Raw genomic sequence first — 20,993 nt, forward strand, 5'->3', positions numbered from 1 at the left:
TCCATATCCAGTGTTCTTTATACCCCTTATCTCAGAGCTTCCAGTAGTACTCACCCCCTTTCTATAAGGTGGTTTCACACCATCTTCATTAGTGGCAAGTAGGGGAACCCAGGCTCTTCCTACACTCTAGGTTCTAGTCCAGAATCCTGGCTGAGAGCAGTTAAGATCTGCTTCCTTAAACCCGTTGTTATTTCTCTGGATTCTTTCTTTAGCTCGATACTAGGTCCTTTACCCCCAGGCCCTTTCCAGGCTTTACAGACATCTTTCTAGAGCTTATAGCAGCCTAGAGAAGTATTGCTTTTCTCCTTGAAAAATCTTATTCCTGCCCTTTTACCAAGGCTCAGCATAGGGACTCTCTACCCCTCTAGCTTCTCTAAGTCACTTTTCTAGACTGTGTCTACCATTCCCATCTCAGAAAAGATTAGTAAAGCTCAGCTATCTTCCTTCTGCCTACAAACCTTTCCTTTATATTAACTACACAGCTCCACTCCAGCTGGATCTTATCCTCAATTGAGCCTGACACACCCTTTTGTTGCCACCAGGTGCCTTAACTGAGGTCTCCAGCTCACTTAAATCACTTTCTGTGCCATGTGGGACTAGATATACCCATCACACAGCGTTTATTCAATCTTCACAATTCAGATTTTGTTAGAATCTTTGTACGTTGGCAATAGCAACATGGGAGCTGGCTTTCAAAAGAACATTCAAGCCCTGGCAAGACTAGCATATTAGCCTGTACTTTTAAAATAGCCCTTCCCAGTTACACTAAACCTGTACTTCTAGTTTTGGGGTTAATGCAAATCCAGTTTAAGAGCTATCCACATGTAACAGATAGTGTCCATTATATTTTATTACCAAAACAAAGCGTATGTAGCCAAGTGCAGAGATCACTAAAGTGAGTAATTAATGAATGTTAGTTGTTGCTCAGCACTAATAGATAGCTGTATAATTGAAGGAATTAAAAAGGCTCTGTGTTAAAGAGCTGCTAATAGTTTTAGCAATTTGCAGGTGGAATCCAAGTTTCAGTCTAGGATTTACCAGAATGATCTAGAAATAAATTAGGACAGTGGGTGATCCATGAAACTACTTAGGCTTTGTCTACACTAGCGCTTTTGTCACCAAAATTTTAGTCAGTCAGGGGTGCGAAAAAACACACCCCAATTGACGTAAGATTCACCTACAAAAGTGCTGGTGTAGACAGGGCTACATCAACAGGAGAGCATCTTCTACTGATGTAGCTACTACCACTCGCTGAGGGTGTTTTAATTATGTCAGTAGTAGAACTCTCACCTGCTGGCATAGAGCAGCTATACAGGAGACCTTACAGCAACGGAGCTGCAGCGGTACAGCTGTGCTGCTTTAAAGTCCATAGTGCAGACCTTAGTCCCCAAGTCCTATTTTGGGGCATCACTGCAATTCACAAAACCCTTAACATTCCTGATCAGCTCCATCTAATCCTGTAGGCTCAACTCGAAAACAAATGTTAGCATGTTCTCATGCTGCTTGAAAGAGCAGAGAGAGAAAAAATCCAGTGGGAGGGGGAAAAAAATGATCAAACATGCAGATATTGTGACAACCACTAATCCCTATCTGATCAGATGCACACACTGCTAGTTGATGGACCTTTTAAATAGAAACTGGATTTTTATCTCCTCTACTAACTTCACTAAATTCAAATTCATCCACATGAACTTTCACATGTGAGATGTATAAATGGACAACATTTCCTTAAAGATTTTGGGGTATATTGGACAATGCATTTTTCCCCATTGGCTTCACGGTTGAGAACCACCTAGAGACAGGTTTCAGAGTAGCAGCCGTGTTAGTCTGTATTCGCAAAAAGAAAAGAGAGTACTTGTGACACATTAGAGACCTAGAGACAGTATAGGATAAATGAAGAGGAACAGCCATGTGAAGAGGGGAATAGGTGGGATTAACCACATGTAGAGGTGAGAGTCCAACTAAACAAGAGTCTATCACTGCATAGTTTACAAAATTAATTGCAATCCCTGCCGTTTCCCAGGTCTGGCAAACCTGCCTCCAAACAGCGTATCTATTTACAAGCGCAATATTCTAGGGGAAAATATTTTGTTCGAATTAGTAAACATGATCTGAAGCATCATTTAGCATCTACTGTAGGCTCAGTTTAGCACCTTAATTCAGTAAGACATAGATTTAAACTAAACGGATACAAACCAGATTTACACCTTTTTAAGAGAGTGTCTACATAGGGGTGAGCAATCAATTTTTCAAACAACTGTAGTTAAAAGTCAAATCACTACCAAAGAAAGCTTCACTAAAAGTTAGATTTTAAAATGATTTAGTCAAACCAGTACAACGTTCTCATTTTGGTTTAAGAGGGGGCTTATTTTGGTTCAGTTTCAACCCATTAGGAATCCGTTCAAGATAAACGCAGGAAAACAGAGGGTCCGCAGAGAGAGCTGCACTGGTTTGACTACAATCACTTTACAAAAACAATGCAAAGGTGTACGGCAACTTTCTCGCGTCGACACCGGAGCCCGGGGCTGCTTAGTACGTTTGTAAGGACAAGCCCCTGCCAGCTCCCGCCTGTTCAGTAACGGCCAGAGGCTTTGAGCCCATATCTAGGAAGCCCCGCAAAGCCGGCCGCAGCCGAGCCCCTCGGTAACAGGCCCACGCTGGAGCGCCGGCTCCCGCCAACTTCCCGGCGGCCTCCGCCCCGCCCACCCCGCGGCGGCGGCGGCTCCGGAGCTGCAGGTGGCGCCGTGTGCCCCGATCCCAGAACTGGGCGGGCCCTGCCGGCCTCCGCGCGCTGACCGTGCCGGGCGGGAGCGTCGCGGCTCGTCCCCGGAGCTCCCGCGGCCTGAGCCGGGAGGGCGAGCGCTAGACGGCCCGGGGCCCGGCATGGGGCTCTGCCTACCCTGCTTGGGGGGAGCCGCCGAGGACGTGGTGGAGACGCCCGACCCGGTGAGTAGCCCCCCCGCCCCCCCCGCGGGAGCCCAGCGCCTCTCCCCCCGACACGCCCTAGCTGGGCCCCTCCGCGCTCAAGCTGGGCAGGGACCTCCCACCCCGGAGCAGGCCCCCCAGCCGGTGCCGCCGCCTCTCAGCTGCCTCCTCCGGGGTCCCCCCCCCCCCGGGGCGAGCGGTTTGTTTTTCTATTTCTGTCGGGTTTTGAAATTACCCCCAGAGAGAGGCGACTTTCCCTGGGGTGGTTTCCCCCTCATTGCAGGATTAAAATAACGCCGCAGAGCAGAGGCGGGGCAGTTGCTGCTGCCGCCCTCGTCCAGCCTAGGGACTGAACATCTGCGCGCTGTGGTCGCTCAGCCCACCTGGGGTGCAGTGAGGGTTGGTGCCTCCCAAAGGCGCACCCGTAACATGCTCCAGTGACATACACGCAGTCAGAGATCCCGTTAAAAGACTGCGTTTTTAATATGGGGGGTGGGGGGGCACAGAGGGAATTAAGCCCTCGATGTATAATTAAGGGTTAAATATACCCTTTAATTACAAAAAAAAAAAAATACATCATTGATCTTTCGTGGATCTGCAGAAGCAGGTCCCTAGCGCTCTAGGTTTGTTTTTGTTAAGCGCATTTTGCTTTAAAGGGACACGGTCAACTAGAAAATAATAATTTTGTGAGAAAATGTTCGACTTAATTTAGGTCTTGTAACTGAAAGAAGTTGATGGGCAACCAGAGATTTTTCTCTCATTCCATCCTGTCTGCTCTGGGCATTTGACCGCTCTTGGTATAACAGTTTCACTCTTTGCCCTGTACAGACCGGATCTTGCAAGTGTTTGCACATCTGAGTAGTCTCATATGAATGTTTGCTGGTCAGTTTCTTCCTTGATTGGCAGGGAGTCAGGGGGAAAAGGGAGATTATAAACATCAACAGAAAAGGCTTCAGAACTAAAAAAACAAAATCCAAACATACTTTTAAAAATTAGTTTGTCAAATTGAGTATCATTTTAAAATGTTTTAAAACATTGAAAATCCTGTTATTTATTTTATACTGTCCTTCTACCAGCCGGTACTGCCAGGTTAGTATCTCACCACACATTATGTAACCAGAGAACAAAAACCATAGGATACGATCCCTTCTTCTTAGCATGTGTGCAACATGCCTCTGGAGGCACATGACTAGATTCATCACCGAATTTGGTCGCTTGTTGCATTATTAGCTTCCCCAGGCTGCGTACTGACGGGGAGAGTCACATGAATGCTGATCCATGCCTGAAACCTCTATCATGAACTAAAATTAACATAATTTGGAGTTTGTCAGTCTCAGTCACAGGTGTCCTCCACTTGAAGTATCTGCAGGAGCACAAAGAGAGAGATCTGGAGAGACCATCTCTTATGAGGGAGAGGGTAATTCTGTCTTTATGCCCATTTAATCCTTGGTCTCTCTGTTACACTCCTGTTTGTTATAGGCACCCTCCTACTAGAAACTTTACTAAGATGGTGAACTCATTTCACATATTCCATCACTACCATTTATTACTGATATGGGTACCAATCTTCTTAGCAAAGTTCCCTGCATCCTTGTGGAAACCCACTGAATTCAGAATCAGTGGGACTCTTCATAGGTTTAGGGGCCTAGGCTAGCTGTCTTGATTGTTGGATCAAGATCCTGGTTGGGATTTAACTGATAAGGAAATAAATCTTCTCTTCTAACTCTGGAAAACTGTGGAGCCTGGTTTTAGTGAACTTATATTCAGTGAAAATCCATTTATAGTAATAGCTATTCTAGTTACAGTTGTTTTGTAAACGTCACTATCAGAGGTTCCATGATGTTTGTTTTTAAAATATTTATGCTTGTGATAACCTCATGAGACATGTGCCTCATTTTCATGAGGCCCTCAGGAAAACGGCAATCGTACCAAGATCTCATTTTTCTTTTCTCCTCAGATGATAAGAACATCTTATGCACTGTGTCCATTTCTCTGCCATATTCACCTTCTTATTGTAGGTTTCATCCTAGAATGATTTTTTTTTTTTGGCGGTAAAGATGCAAGTCACCTGAAATATGGCCTTCTAATGGATATATCTGCATGACACTAACTATTGTTACTCAAAGAATGGAATACATCATAGCAGCAATAACACTCTACCATCTTAACAGGTTTCAGAGTAGCTGTAGCTCACGAAAGCTTATGCTCAAATACATTTGTTAGTCTCTAAGGTGCCACAATACTCCTTTTCTACCATCTTAGTAACCAAAAGCATACTGTCCTTACGCAAAAAGAAAAGGAGTACTTGTGGCACCTTAGAAACTAACAAATGTATTTGAGCATAAGCTTTCGTGAGCTACAGAGTTCACGAAAGCTTATGCTCAAATAAATTTGTTAGTCTCTAAAGTGCCACAAGTACTCCTTTTCTTTTTGCGGATACAGACTAACACGGCTGCTACTCTGAACCCTGTCCTTATGTAGTTACTTTAATACTTAAAACAGAGAGAAGAAGCAGCTGCCGTTTGACTTCAATTCAGAATTTGATTAAATGACTTCCATTGTTCATATGAATGACAAGGAACGGACGTGGAGTAGTCTATGCATTATATCATTTAATCTTTTTAAAAACTACTATATTTTCATTGTTAAACAATTTATTCTGCTTTCTCTACTACAATGGAACAAAACTCCTTTTTTCAAATTTTCTGTAGGAAAGTAAAAGACGACAACTTGCGGAAGCTGCAGAAAAGAGGCAGATGGAGGTAACATTACATTTATTCAGAAACTTGTTATGTAGCCACTGGTTTTAAAATGGAAAATACCAGAGCTCTCTTTGCCGAAATGCAGCTGAACAGCATACGTGGACTATCGGCAAGTGGAATTTATCATTGCATTTGGCTGTCATGTTACTGATTTGATGGGTATTTATATAATGATGTCATGGAACATTGACGGGGATTTTGAAAGGATCTTAAGATAGTTAGGCACCTGACTCCCATTGAAATTCAAACTGCTATTAGCACCATTGAAAATCCCTGCCATTATAAAATGTGAATGCAAAGCTGGAAAGTTCTTTTAAACCAAAGAGAAATTGATTTTTGTCAGTGATATTTTTGTTTTACTTTAACCACAAATACCAAAGATTTCAGTTGCATTTTTCAAAGATATTTAATTGTTTTGGCAGCATTTGCAAGTGTTATTTTGAGACTTGCTTCTTCTAAAAGCTCAACATAGCTGAATTTCTTGGCTGTTCGCTTCATTAACAGGGGGAAATGTGGGTCTCTTTCCTCATCCCAGTCAATTATGCGGTGGCATTGACAGACTCTGGACCTGAAAAGTTGGGGACTTGGGTGTTGAAGCTAGGAGGTCTTAAACTTAGGAAAGTGGAGGTAGTATGTGCCTTAGGGCAGAAGTAATAATAGGAAGGTGGAAACATGTACAGAAACCTAAAGCAAAGGAACTGTAGCCTTATTTGCACTTGACCAGACTTTTTTTAAACACTGCATAACCTAAATTCTCTATAGTGTTTTGATGAATTTCAAATATGCAGCTGAAATCTGAAGATAATGAATGGGTGTATTGTATGAACATTGTTGGTTGTTCTCTGTATAGTTTGTTGGCCTTTTGCTGATACGGGCTTGTTCTGTTAGCTACTTTTTAAAAGATCATGATTATTATTTGAGTCATGGATAAAAGCACTTTCTAAATTATTATAGCAGCATTTAAAGGCCTTTTTATTAAAATTTTTTTGGTTTGCTTTGGCCTTCATTTTAATTAAAAAAAAAAAAAAAGATTTAGTACATCTACAGTGTTTTGAATCTCAGAGTACTTTCTAAATGTATATCCTTGCAACAACCCTGAGTAGTAGGTAGATAAATACCATATAGGAAGAGATATAGTAGATCAGGGATGGCCAACCTGAGCCTGAAAAGGAGCTAGAATTTACCAATGTACATTTCCAAAGAGCCACAGTAATTAATGCATCAGCAGTGCCTCCCGCCCACCGGAAGTCCTGCTGATCAGTGCCTACCCCTCCCTCACCGCACCTCTGATCAGTTGTTTCATGGCGTGCAGGAGGCTCGGAGGGGGAGTGGGAAGAACGATGGTATGGCAGGCTCAGGGGAGGGGGCGGGAAGGGGTGGAGTGGGGGCAGGGCCTGTGGCAGAGCCAGGGGTTGAGCAGTGGGCACCTCCTGGCATATTGGAAAGTTGGCGCCTGTAGCTCCAGCCCCGGAGTTGGTGCCTATACAAGGAGCCGCATATTAACTTCTGAAGAGCTGTATGTGGCTCTGGAGCCACAGGTTGGCCACCACTGTAGTAGATGGTGGAAACAAACACAAAGTAAAGGTCCTATTCTACAAACATGTAACTTGACACATGAGTAGTCTGTTGATTTGTGTGAGTGAGTTTAAATGACTAGGGACTAAGTACGTACATCAGTGAGTTGGTGTCCAAATTGGAATTAGAACTAAGGCTTCCAGCCCTGTGTTCAGACCATGCTGCAGCTAGTGTCATTCTGTTCCTGTGCAAATAATATGCTAATCTAATATACTGTTCAGATCACCCTACTTCATCTTTTATATTGCACTGACAGCTTAATGCCTCTCTTCAAATTCTTACTCCGTCTACAGTCTTGCTTTGTCACAACTCTGCTTTGACTGTTAGCACAAAACCAAGGTGGTGGTGACTGATAAGCTGTTCCTCTTTCCTCTCAGCATAGATTTAACCTTACTTTTTCTTTTTTTTCAGGTTTCAGAGTAGCAGCCGTGTTAGTCTGTATTCGCAAAAAGAAAAGGAGTACTTGTGGCACCTTAGAGACTAACAAATTTATTAGAGCATAAGCTTTCGTGAGCTACAGCTCACTTCATCGGATGCATTTGGTGGAAAAAACAGAGGAGAGATTTATATACACACACACAGAGAACATGAAACAATGGGTTTATCATACACACTGTAAGGAGAGTGATCACTTAAAATAAGCCATCACCAACAGCAGGGGGGGGAAGGAGGAAAACCTTTCATGGTGACAAGCAGGTAGGCTAATTCCAGCAGTTAACAAGAATATCAGAGGAACAGTGGGGGGTGGGGTGGGGGGGAGAAATACCATGGGGAAATAGTTTTATTTTGTGTAATGACTCATCCATTCCCAGTCTCTATTCAAGCCTAAGTTAATTGTATCCAGTTTGCAAATTAATTCCAATTCAGCAGTCTCTCGTTGGAGTCTGTTTTTGAAGCTTTTTTGTTGAAGGATAGCCACTCTTAGGTCTGTGATCGAGTGACCAGAGAGATTGAAGTGTTCTCCAACTGGTTTTTGAATGTTATAATTCTTGACGTCTGATTTGTGTCCATTCATTCTTTTACGTAGAGACTGTCCAGTTTGGCCAATGTACATGGCAGAGGGGCATTGCTGGCACATGATGGCATATATCACATTGGTAGATGCGCAGGTGAACGAGCCTCTGATAGTGTGGCTGATGTGATAAGGCCCTATGATGGTATCCCCTGAATAGATATGTGGACAGAGTTGGCAACAGGCTTTGTTGCAAGGATAGGTTCCTGGGTTAGTGGTTCTGTTGTGTGGTGTGTGGTTGCTGGTGAGTATTTGCTTCAGATTGGGGGGCTGTCTGTAAGCAAGGACTGGTCTGTCTCCCAAGATCTGAGAGAGCGATGGCTCGTCCTTCAGGATAGGTTGTAGATCCTTGATGACGCGTTGGAGAGGTTTTAGTTGGGGGCTGAAGGTGATGGCTAGTGGCGTTCTGTTGTTTTCTTTGTTGGGCCTGTCCTGTAGTAGGTGACTTCTGGGTACTCTTCTGGCTCTGTCAATCTGTTTCTTCACTTCAGCAGGTGGGTATTGTAGTTGTAGGAATGCATGATAGAGACCTTGTAGGTGTTTGTCTCTGTCTGAGGGGTTGCAGCAAATGCGGTTATATCGTAGCGCTTGGCTGTAGACAATGGATCGAGTGGTATGATCTGGATGAAAGCTAGAGGCATGTAGGTAGGAATAGCGGTCAGTAGGTTTCTGATATAGGGTGGTGTTTATGTGACCATCGCTTATTAGCACCGTAGTGTCCAGGAAGTGGATCTCTTGTGTGGACTGGTCCAGGCTGAGGTTGATGGTGGGATCCTAGCCACTATGGATGTAGAAGCCCTCTACACCAACATTCCACACAAAGATGGACTACAAGCCGTCAGGAACAGTATCCCCGATACTGTCACGGCTAACCTGGTGGCAGAACTTTGTGACTTTGTCCTGACCCATAACTATTTCACATTTGGTGACAATGTATACCTTCAAATCAGCGGCACTGCGATGGGTACCCGCATGGCCCCACAGTATGCCAACATTTTTATGGCTGACTTAGAACAACGCTTCCTCAGCTCTCGTCCCCTAATGCCTCTACTCTACTTGCGCTACATTGATGACATCTTCATCATCTGGACCCATGGAAAAGAAGCTCTTGAGGAATTCCACCATGATTTCAACAATTTCCATCCCACCATCAACCTCAGCCTGGACCAGTCCACACAAGAGATCCACTTCCTAGACACTACGGTGCTAATAAGCGATGGTCACATAAACATCACCCTATATCGGAAACCTACTGACCGCTATTCCTACCTACATGCCTCTAGCTTTCATCCAGATCATACCACTCGATCCATTGTCTACAGCCAAGCGCTACGCTATAACCGCATTTGCTGCAACCCCTCAGACAGAGACCAACACCTACAAGATCTCTATCATGCATTCCTACAACTACAATACCCACCTGCTGAAGTGAAGAAACAGATTGACAGAGCCAGAAGAGTACCCAGAAGTCACCTACTACAGGACAGGCCCAACAAAGAAAACAACAGAACGCCACTAGCCATCACCTTCAGCCCCCAACTAAAACCTCTCCAACGCATCATCAAGGATCTACAACCTATCCTGAAGGACGAGCCATCGCTCTCTCAGATCTTGGGAGACAGACCAGTCCTTGCTTACAGACAGCCCCCCAGTCTGAAGCTAATACTCACCAGCAACCACACACCACACAACAGAACCACTAACCCAGGAACCTATCCTTGCAACAAAGCCTGTTGCCAACTCTGTCCACATATCTATTCAGGGGATACCATCATAGGGCCTAATCACATCAGCCACACTATCAGAGGCTCGTTCACCTGCGCATCTACCAATGTGATATATGCCATCATGTGCCAGCAATGCCCCTCTGCCATGTACATTGGCCAAACTGGACAGTCTCTACGTAAAAGAATGAATGGACACAAATGAGACGTCAAGAATTATAACATTCAAAAACCAGTTGGAGAACACTTCAATCTCTCTGGTCACTCGATCACAGACCTAAGAGTGGCTATACTTCAACAAAAAAGCTTCAAAAACAGACTCCAACGAGAGACTGCTGAATTGGAATTAATTTGCAAACTGGATACAATTAACTTAGGCTTGAATAGAGACTGGGAATGGATGAGTCATTACACAAAGTAAAACTATTTCCCCATGGTATTTCTCCCCCCCACCTCACCCCCCACTGTTCCTCTGATATTCTTGTTAACTGCTGGAATTAGCCTACCTTGCTTGTCACCATGAAAGGTTTTCCTCCTTCCCCCCCCTGCTGTTGGTGATGGCTTATCTTAAGTGATCACTCTCCTTACAGTGTGTATGATAAACCCATTGTTTCATGTTCTCTGTGTGTGTGTATATAAATCTCTCCTCTGTTTTTTCCACCAAATGCATCCGATGAAGTGAGCTGTAGCTCACGAAATCTTATGCTCTAATAAATTTGTTAGTCTCTAAGGTGCCACAAGTACTCCTTTTCTTCTTACTTTTTCTGTTGCTCACATGTAGTGTTATAGCTCTAAATTATAATTTAGAAGTGCATTAAAAAATCTGTTAAGTTCAGATCTCAGAATAAGTAAGAGGAAAAAGAAGCTATTGTGTCCGGCCGTGGTATTCATGTTTTAGAACCGTATATCGCTCTAATTTAGGTACTTATGGCCCCATCACCACAGTATCTCAGTGCCTCAATCTTTTAATGTATATATCCTCAGAACACCCCTATGAAATAGGGGAAAGTACTATTAACCCTATTTTACAGATGGACAATTGAGGCACAAATAGTGACTTGCCCAGGGTCACAGAGGATATTTGTGGTAGAGGATTTGAACCTTGGTTTCACACATCCTAAGCAGGGCCCCTCAGTAGGGTGCAAATAAGGACTGTAGATGTGGGAACTAAATCTGTCATCTCCCCTCATGCACTTATTGTAAATTGTAATGAGACCGCTTGGCTAATATCGCTCTGTTAGCCATAGGATGCCCAGTACTTACAGAAATCCATGTCTTAAGAGAAGGTGGGGCAGTAATGCCATATAAAATAACAGTTTGGGTTCTTGGATGCAGCTGACTGCTTGAACCATCCTTTCTAAGTTTCAGAGTAGCAGCTGTGTTAGTCTGTATTCGCAAAAAGAAAAGGAGGACTTGTGGCACCTTAGAGACTAACAAATTTATTTGAGCATAAGCTTTCTAAGTTAAAATTCAATTGGTGAGGGCAAGAATATGGAGTTCATACCAATTGGAAAAACTGCAGGATCAAAGTGATGGGACTTCTTGAAGGGGAGGGGGAAACGTTTAATTTTACAATTTGAATACAAACCACATGCTACTCATTAAATTATGCCCATCTGGATATGTAAATGCAAATGAAAGAATACCCCATTGCCATCACTGGCAAATACTGTGCAATGTGAAAAAGCACCTTAAAAAATTATGCTGCTGTGTTGCATACTAGTATTAATTAGTGTTTCAATATTGCTTCCAAATAGAAACCCACAAAATATAGTTGTCAAGATTTTATTTCTTTGAAAAGAAATTGGACTGCAGTATTTTATCCAGTCTTATTTCCCTAAAGGCCACCTCTCGGGGTGTTAAGAACCCACTTTCTGTGGAGCAAAAGAAAAAGAAACAGGAGGAAATGGAGAAACAAATTGCATCTTCAAGCTCTGGAGGAGGAGGAGGCGGACTTAGAGTAAGTTTTAAGATTCACTTTGTTAAATCCTTTTTTAAAATATTTGGTTTTGGATTTAACTAGCTTTATTAGTAAGTTCAGTTTTGTCTGTATACATCTATTAAAGAACTATATAAAACAAAGTAAGCACAAATAGAAAGCAAAAGTAAACTTAACATGTCCCATGTTTTATTCCAGATCCTTCTTATCCACTTGCTTTCTCAGCAGTTATTGACAGTATCACCCTGCTCCCAGTCACAAAAGCCAATCATCTGAGTCCTATTTAATTTCTTCTTCCTTTGACCTGCATATCTAGGTTGTGTACAAATTTTTCAGGGCTTCAATTCCTGTCAAGTTTCTAAGATGCAGCCTTTCCTTTTTATTCCCACAGCAAAATCTTGATCAGACTCTTTATCTCATATTGACTGTTGCAGCTGCCTCTACTTATTTCTCCAGTACCCATTTGACCCTTCCCTCCAATCCATTCAAAATGCAGCTTCTAAGATCATTCATCTTCCTTCGTGTTGTCTTACTATATACCCCCACCCTCTTTGAATTCTTCCACTAGGTCTCCCTTTTGTACCACAAAGCGCAAGCTACTTTTCCTAACCTTCAAGGCTTTTCACAGCTCTGTCCTTCCCCACTTATCCATTCCTGTCTCTTACTGCATTGCACCACCATTAAGCTAATATTGACTTCCCATTTATCAGCTTCTCCCACAGTCATATTCACACCTTATTCCAGGCTGCTCCCTGCACATGGAACACTCTTACTTACCCATACTTGTAAGATGGCAACCTTCAAAAACCCATGTTTTTTCCTCTGTGCTTATAAGAAATTAGCCAATTAATAATAAACAGGCAAGGGGGCAGTTATGTATATTTGGTGTGCATCTGTTTTTTTTTTCTCTATACTTTATATATGCTTATTTCCCTCTCCCTTGCCTTTTTAATAAGTTACTGATTTCCTTTTAGATGATAGGGACAGGGATAGTATCTTTTTGAGACAGGGATAGTATCTAGAAAGTTGTGCCGCCTCTTGTTGCACATAAAAAGTATTGGTGGATTTCAATGAAATACATGGATTGTAATAAATCACTGAATTTACTGCATACATACAACTTTGTTTTATTTTTCTAGTGGCAGGTTGGATAAAGAAGTGTGGCATTTGAAAAGAAGAGGGTCAAATACTGCCAATAACTTGCCAGTTTCTGCAGCTGAGTGGCACTTATTCATTGTGTGGCTTTTGCTGTTTGCATATGAAGATTCAACAGTACTTTGCCATTGCAGTACGACAGAGGATAGAGGTGTATGCTAAGAATATTTTTCAAACAAGAATCTCAGAATGCAAAACAAAGGTGGCCAAAACTTGTCATTTTTTTTAAACGTCTCATGCTTCAACTTTTGGGTGGGGTGGACAGTGGGAGATGCACAGTTATTTGGGAACAAACTTAGTATTTAATGTGATACATTCACTCTATTTTATTTTTGCTCTTGAAACTAACTTATGCACAGCTTGGGTAACTTTTAGTGTGTGGGAGTTTTTCTTTTTGTTTTAGCGTTTATTTAAAGTTTTGTAATGAACTTTGTCTCCCTCTTTGTTTAAAAAAAAAAAAAATTATCTTCTCTAGATGCTTATAGTAAAATACATGTGCTGCTGTCCACCTCTTTTGTACTATTTATTGGTTAGTCACCTGTGAATTTAGTGCCTTTAAAAGGCTTTTGGAAAAACTTGGCTTCTGCAAATTGAGATTTTGTGAAATGTGCTATAAAAAAATCACTTTGAATTATAAATCACTTTACATGCTTTTATTGAGGTAAATATTTTATGTGGTCTTATGCCTGTTCTCTTTTCATTGATTCACCGATTATGGATTTCTTTTGAGTACATAATTATATTATATGTACTAGAAGCTAATGCTATTAGTTAAACATTGTTGGCTATGTTGTTCTTTTTTGCACCACAAGGGGGGGTGGTGTACTTCTGGAAATATTAAAAAATAGAAAAGGAAAAGACGTATTAAGTCATCTCTTGGATAGTTTATTTCCTAAAATCTTCTGTACTACCTGGGTGGCTTAACTATATATAGTACAATAATATTTTCCAAGTGCTAGAAACACTTTTACTGCTCTTTTGTATCAAGGAATGTCTGTAATCCTTTTCCCAAATGTGAAACTGCTTTTGATTATTTACAGCTAACTAAACTGATGTATTATGAACTAATTCCAAAATTAGAAGCGACCTCAGAACGCTACGGAGTAGATGAGGGAATTTAGAAACGATCCTCATGCAGTAAAAATACAACTTTTATTTTCCCTGGAGGGCACTGTTTGGCCTATTCATGTCCTAGTGACTCCATTTTTGACCCAGGTTAGACCGTGGAAGTGTTACTTGGATTAAATACACTATCAAGTCCACTTTCTTGAAAGAACTAGCTTTCTGGCTTCTGCCTTCCTAGCAAAGGAATTCTTAACAAGAGTATACTACTGTTAGTTTACTGACAAAAGCAGTCGCCATCACAGAAGATAGTGATACCTCACATTTACTTTGTGTGGGCATTTGCCCTATTCAGTGTTCTATTCCCGTTTTACTGAATTAAACTACAATGGAAGACTTATAAAATAGTGTATGTTTAATGTGCAACTTTCTGTCCAGGATTTCTAGTAGAGTGAGTATCCTACAGTGTGACTATGCCAAAACAATTTGTTGTGCCATTAAAGTGTTACTTTAATGGTTGTAGAGTTTTGCAGAGGGTTGGGTTGTGGGTGTGGGTTTTTTTTTTTTTTGCAGGGGGAAGGGTGGCGGAGTTTGTTGATCAGGAATTTGTGTTACTTGGAGTTAACCTCTGCATTCATGCACTTACACTGCATTGTGGCTCAGTAGTCAGCCAGGAGACAAATGTAAATAAGTGTTGTCCTCTTAAGTGTGACATTATTCTTCGTGCCAGCTCTTAACTGCTCAGTGACTTAACTTTGATTTATGTAAATGAGTACTATCTTTAAGTTTTAACAGTCTAGTCTTGCGAGAGTCAGAGTTCTTTCAGATATATTGACTTTAAAAACATTCAAAAGTATTTGGCATTTTAGAGGATTAGGTTCATAGTTTTTCGTATCTTAGGGTAGAGAAGAAAGTCCAAAGTCTATTGAGCTAGATGAACTGCTCAAAAAAGTGATATGGAAATCTGTTTACCCACTTGTATTGGTGGTTTCAGAAAGTACAGGAGATCTTGTCAATGGAAAAACTCAGCCACAATAGGAAAAACAAAACAGATTACAACACTGAGTGGACTTTAAGTAGAGTAATCCCAGAATAATTTTTTAGCCCCCCCCATTCCACAAACTCCTGCCTTTCTGCATAAAAAGTTAATGGAGTGCTTTGTACTTGTTTTTAGTGAAGAATAATAGAGACTCTACAATTGTATCTCAATTTACTGTATTTACAAAATAAATGGACAAAGTCTGGGGTTGCCCTATCTGAAAAGAATGTAAAATTAAATACATTTGATTGCAAAATATGATTTAATATGTACCTGTCTTCTGTACAGATCCTAGGAAGAAAAAAAACCAGAGTTCTAAACAATGCCTCACTGAAGTCTGTGGTAATTTTGCCATTGAGGTCAAGGGATCCAGAATTTATCCCCTTAATTTTTTAATCATTTACATGCTCTATGAAATCATATCCTTATGCCAAAGTATATGCTGCTTATGGAAGCTGACAATTCTATACTTGAGTGTGGAACTCTTTTTGGGTTTTTATTATAACTGAATTTTTTCCCTTCAGTGATAAATGTACTTTTTTCCAGTCTCTCCCCATCCATTTATAAAGTTATCTTCCCTGTATAAATTTAAGCCCTTATGCTGCAATTTGATCTGTGCAGGTAGACCTTTGTACCTGTATAGAGTTCTGGCTTCAGTCATACTCTGGATCTAGGGGTCCATCAGTACAAATCCAGTTGCAGCATGAAGGCCTTAAAGATTCAGCATGTTTAGGAGTGTTTGCATGCTTCAGTGTACGTATTGTTAAATATGTGCATATATTTTTGTATACGCCATGAAACCAAGAATTGATGTAGGTTTTCCTGCACACACTTTTAGTCTATTAATAGTTGATTCTCCCCATTCTTCCACTAAATGGAAGTAGGTCAAGGAATAAGTAGTTTTTGAAGAAATCAGGATGCTATTTGCATGGGGTCATCACCCTGATAAGATAGCAACACTGCATGTCTGAAATCCAACTAAAACATGTCCTGTTGAAATTAAAAGGATTTTTGTAAAACAAAATCATAATTAAGATGCAAACAAACATTTTATGTAGGATTACAGATGTTTGCAGTTGGAAAGACTGCAGGATGAGGGTCTTAAATGGGAATGATATTCCTCCATTTGCTGTCATTTTGTTTCTAGATCTGCCATTTTTAGTGATTATACTGTAAATCTGAAGTGGTGGTAGAGATGGATATCAAAGGAAAATTGGACCAACTTGTATCTACAGCCACTAATGTAAAAATAAGATTAGTAGTCAAATTAGATTGACAAATGGTCATTTTTGGAGAAAGCCTTTAGAATTTGTCTATGCAGAAAAGTTTTAATAGATCCTCATTAATAGCATCTACTGCAGTTAGTGTTCCTTTAGAATGCATAATTTGTATGAATCCAGAACCATCAAAACTACAATTTAAAACATGTATATTTATCACAATCCCCTGGTACATTTAAACATAAGCTACAAAGTTAATATTGTATTTTTTAAAAGGCTAGAAAGGAGGAAATATAACTACTTCACTCTGTCATGCTGTACATGTTCTACCACCCTCTAGCCTGAAAAGAAACTGCCTCTGAAGTCTCAATTTTTTCCAAATTTAAGGCCTTCACCCTATATGCCCAGTCAAATTCCAAATAGTTTAAGTAACAGTGGTAGGGAGAAGCCCCGCTAATTTCCTGGAATAAGAAGAGGCAGGTCCATCCCCCAAAACATTTGATTTCCCCCACCCCCATCTAGGGCCATGAAAAGCACTTGGCCAGCCATACTCTGCTTTTGTGATTAACAAGACTGTTACTGGGGGGGGGGGGGGGGGAAATGTCTGTATCAAACTGATAACTGTTTTGTATTCCAGGCTGAACACACTTCTAGCCTTCTCCAAGGGAAGTATATTGAATTGCATTCTAGCTAGCTTCTGAGCTGAGCCTTCAGTCAGGTCTCAAGTCCCTTTCCTGAGCCTGGCAGCTATCAAGATGGCATTTTAGGGCCATCAACTTCAATAATCTCTCAACTGCTGTCCTCTGGTACTGGAACAATATATATATTTTTTCCTAATGAAGGGCCTACAGAGGCCAAGAGGAAAGCTTTCCAGCTAAACAGATGGCATGGCTTCTCTGAACTGGGGCAATGACCATTACCACATCCAAAGCAGACTAGCTAGAAAGGGAAAGGTAGGAGGGACTACCAAACCTGACTCAGAAGGGGTGAGATCAGGTTTCAGGACTTTTTTGCAAAGATTTGTAACAGATTATTCTTTAAGCATAAAGAACTGTGGTCAAGAATTCCTTTGCTAACTGTACTTTATGCCCTTCGGGGACAACATGGCAGGGAAGTAATCTAGGAGTTTAGAGAGCCATCCCATATCCTAAGTGGGACTCTAAAAAAGCATCTATAAAGTGATAGAGAGGATGGGCCCTGGGAGGTCTAAAGCACTAGTTTCAGGGTCTAAGGTGATGGGACTGCAGGGTCCCACATCTCAAAGAAGGGCATCACTCATGAAGTCTGACTCTGGAACTGTGCTTTGTGGGGATTGAGAATAAGGAACCAACTTTTGCCTCTTTACAGCCTCAGATTTGTTTAGTTATCTCTACATTGAAATGGACTTTTCACCAAAAGCCACAATCTTGAAGACTACTATAAAATGCATTGTTTGGTCAGGGTCAGTGTGCAACCAACTTAACCCAGAAGATCACGAAGCTTATTTGTTCTCCCTTGCCCTCCAAAAAAAAAAAAAGTCTAATTTAAAGGGACATCCAAGACCACTTATGAAAATTTTAATAAGAAAGATCTTTCAAAGTCAGCAGTTCTGATGGTCTTTTGGCAAATGTTACAGCCACAAGGGAAGAAATCTTCAGTGAAAGATCCAAGAGAAAACTGGTCCTCAGAGGCTCAATAAAAGCCCCCATAAGCCTTGTGGAAACTAAAAGTTTCCATACAATGGATTTACAAGTTATGATTTTACATATACATACAGACATTATATACATATGAAACCTTTAAAATACTGTTCTCTACAGGATGAGATGACTGCCATCCAAACTGCAATGCAAGTCTGAGCCTCCTTGAACAGAAACACAAAAGGTAGACCTTGGAGTCAAGTATCCCAATAAAATACCAAATCAACTAGACTGATAACAGGACAAAAGACAGGTCATAATCTTATTAGGTTCCCCAAATTCTTAAATTACTTCCACTGAGACTGTCAGAGCAAAACCCTTTGAATAATGCTGCCCCATGCAACTGGATCCTTTTCTCATAGATATGAATGTTCCTTCTTTGTCAGGGACCCAGCAGAGAATTCTCCATGAAGATGAGTCCATGTCCTGACATTATCTTTCTCCCAAGTCCTGAACCCCGATCTCTCACCATCTCTAATACAGAGTGAGCCTATCAGAAAGTCCACATAAAAAACAAGAAAAAGATGACAATTTGTACACATTTTAAAATACATTATCCAAATAAAAACCAATACCAGGATAAAGATTGGGTTCACATCTGCACAGGCCTGCAGAAAGAAAAAGAACTGAGAGGCATTTGAAGGGTTTTTACTTCCCTTCCTCAATTGGTTGGGAACATTACCATTTTGTACAGAAGAGCTACAGAGGCAAAACCAATATATTTTGTTTTTAAAATGACTATTTTTAATATATCACTTCATTTTAACAATGACAGTGGATATATTCCGTAAGATTAATGGAAATCTAGTAATAGGAGACCTCAGCTATTTCCAGTTGAAGTTTTTCCTGAGAAATAGGGCCAAACTTTTAAAAAAAAGATATTTTACAAGTTAGCCGAGTGAGAATTAGCAAGATTCTGCCATGGAAACTAATAGACTTGTAGCTAAAATGATGTTATTGAGGAGGATGAATTACAGTGCCTCTTTCCAATGAGTAGTTACATACCAATATATTTGGAGATGGAGAAATTTCTTGCTTGATAATTTTCTTTAACAGCTTCTCTCTGAATTTGTTTCTTATGGGCAAATGCCCCCCCACCCGTGGAATATGGAGGCAGTCCAGTGTTGTTACTGGAGCCTCCAGGACTAAGCTCTGCCCTTCAGTTTAGGTCACCAAAAAGAGTAGAAACTCTCCAACCAACCAATTATTAGCATTAAGACAACTAGACAAAACACACAAGGTTAATTTAAAGACAATATTTGTCCGTCTGCCTTTAGAGAACATTTTCAATTTGGGTTGAATTTGGAGATAGACTGTTAGAAAGAAAATCAGGTAATAAGTTTTATTCTGTTGCACAGCTTCTCTCCTCATTCATTACTCATGGGAAGTAGCAAGCAGTGAATCCGCAAAGGAAAAAAGGAAAAGGATAAGCAGAGTTTTATTATAGTAGAATAGGCAGGACTAGAGATTCCTCTCAGATAAAACAAGAGCTTTGTAAACCTAATGATTTCTCCATGAATAAAGAAATTAGTTTCTTCCAGATCTTCCTTCCCCCCCCTTGACCCTGTTAGAATGTAGGAGTACTAGTCTACCTAATTCCCCAACAGTCCTCTTAGTCTTTAGGGCTCTTATCTTCCTAATTTCCATTAGATTTAACCTCTTGGGCTAAGGTTAACAAGTTTCATCCTTAAATGTATAGGATTTCTCCAGTTGCTACCAGCAGCACACACAATGGAGTCATAATACTCACACCATAAGCTTGGTCTTGGATTGGCTCCATTTTTGTTAGTGTTGATTCAAAAGCTGAGTTGAAGGCTTGGCATCCATAATCTAACTGGTCTTAATAATGCCCTGTCAGCATCAAGTGGGGTACAGATAAGAACACATTGTTCCCAGCAATACTTTTAAGCAGATTCCTCCCATCTTTGCATTTAGTCTTGATATCATCTATCTGATCCTCCCAAGTTAGTTTGTGATTCAACATCATTCAAAATTTTACATTCTTAGAAGTTCTGTATGGCTCTACACAGAAAAAAAAATACATTCCATTCTTCCTCAATCTCCACAGCTATCTAGTCTTCCATGATTGACCCATATAGCACAGTCCCCAAATAGAGCAATACCTACTCCTGCCCATATACTCTTGAGGAGATCATTCATTAGAATGTTAAACAAGGTTGGGTAGCTAATGCTCCCTTGTACAGTGCCATTACTAAGTTTATAATTATTCAACAAAGCTGTCCCCACTTTGACTTGTGTGGTTCTATCACTTAAGAAGTTTCATTCACCAGAACATTCTTCCTCTTATTCTAATTGTGGCTAGTTTATACAACAGCCTTCATTCTGTAGCATGCCATGCACTTTTTCAATGTCCAAAAAGACAGCTATCAAACTCTGTTCCTCATGGGTTTTGTATGCATGATTAGAAACAGAAAATATGATCAACTGTACATCTTCCTTTCTACTTTGTGCACTTTATATTTTTGTAAGTATGCTACTAATCTATCATTCTTTTAATATATTTTGCTCACAAGTGATGCAGGCAATAGATCTATATGCATCAGGTCTGGTGTAATTTGCCAGGTTTTCCTATCATATTAACCACTGCTTCATTCCATTCTGCTGATCGTATTCCTTTTCCCCATATTTTTAATTGAAATTTAATCTCAAACTCCCTTTCAGCAGGTGCTTAAGCATTGCATTACATGTGCTCTCTTTACCTGGAGCTATATTTTTACTTTTGTCTACAGCTTTTGAGTTCCTGTATGCTGAAGTTTTTAATTCAGTATTTCATCCTTATATTCTACCCAGCTATGTAAGAGCTCAACTTCAAACATTCATTTTTGTTCACTAAACTTTATATCACTGCTAACTTTTTGGAACTCTTGCCAAAAGATTTGC

At 40.6% G+C, this 20,993-nt stretch overlaps 1 protein-coding gene across 1 annotated transcript; it reads left to right on the forward strand.

Moving 5' to 3' along the window:
• The first annotated feature begins 2,638 nt into the window (after window positions 1-2,638).
• Window positions 2,639-15,179, forward strand: LOC119857958 (small VCP interacting protein). The gene is made up of 4 exons (XM_038407566.2): window positions 2,639-2,946; window positions 5,637-5,687; window positions 11,842-11,958; window positions 13,077-15,179. The coding sequence occupies exons 1-4, from the start codon at window positions 2,884-2,886 to the stop codon at window positions 13,089-13,091; spliced, it is 246 nt and encodes an 81-aa protein (XP_038263494.1). The 5' UTR covers window positions 2,639-2,883; the 3' UTR covers window positions 13,092-15,179.
• The last annotated feature ends 5,814 nt before the right edge of the window (window positions 15,180-20,993 follow it).

This window comes from Dermochelys coriacea, chromosome 6, assembly GCF_009764565.3.
Source record: "Dermochelys coriacea isolate rDerCor1 chromosome 6, rDerCor1.pri.v4, whole genome shotgun sequence".
In the NCBI taxonomy this organism is placed as follows: Eukaryota; Metazoa; Chordata; order Testudines; family Dermochelyidae; genus Dermochelys; species Dermochelys coriacea.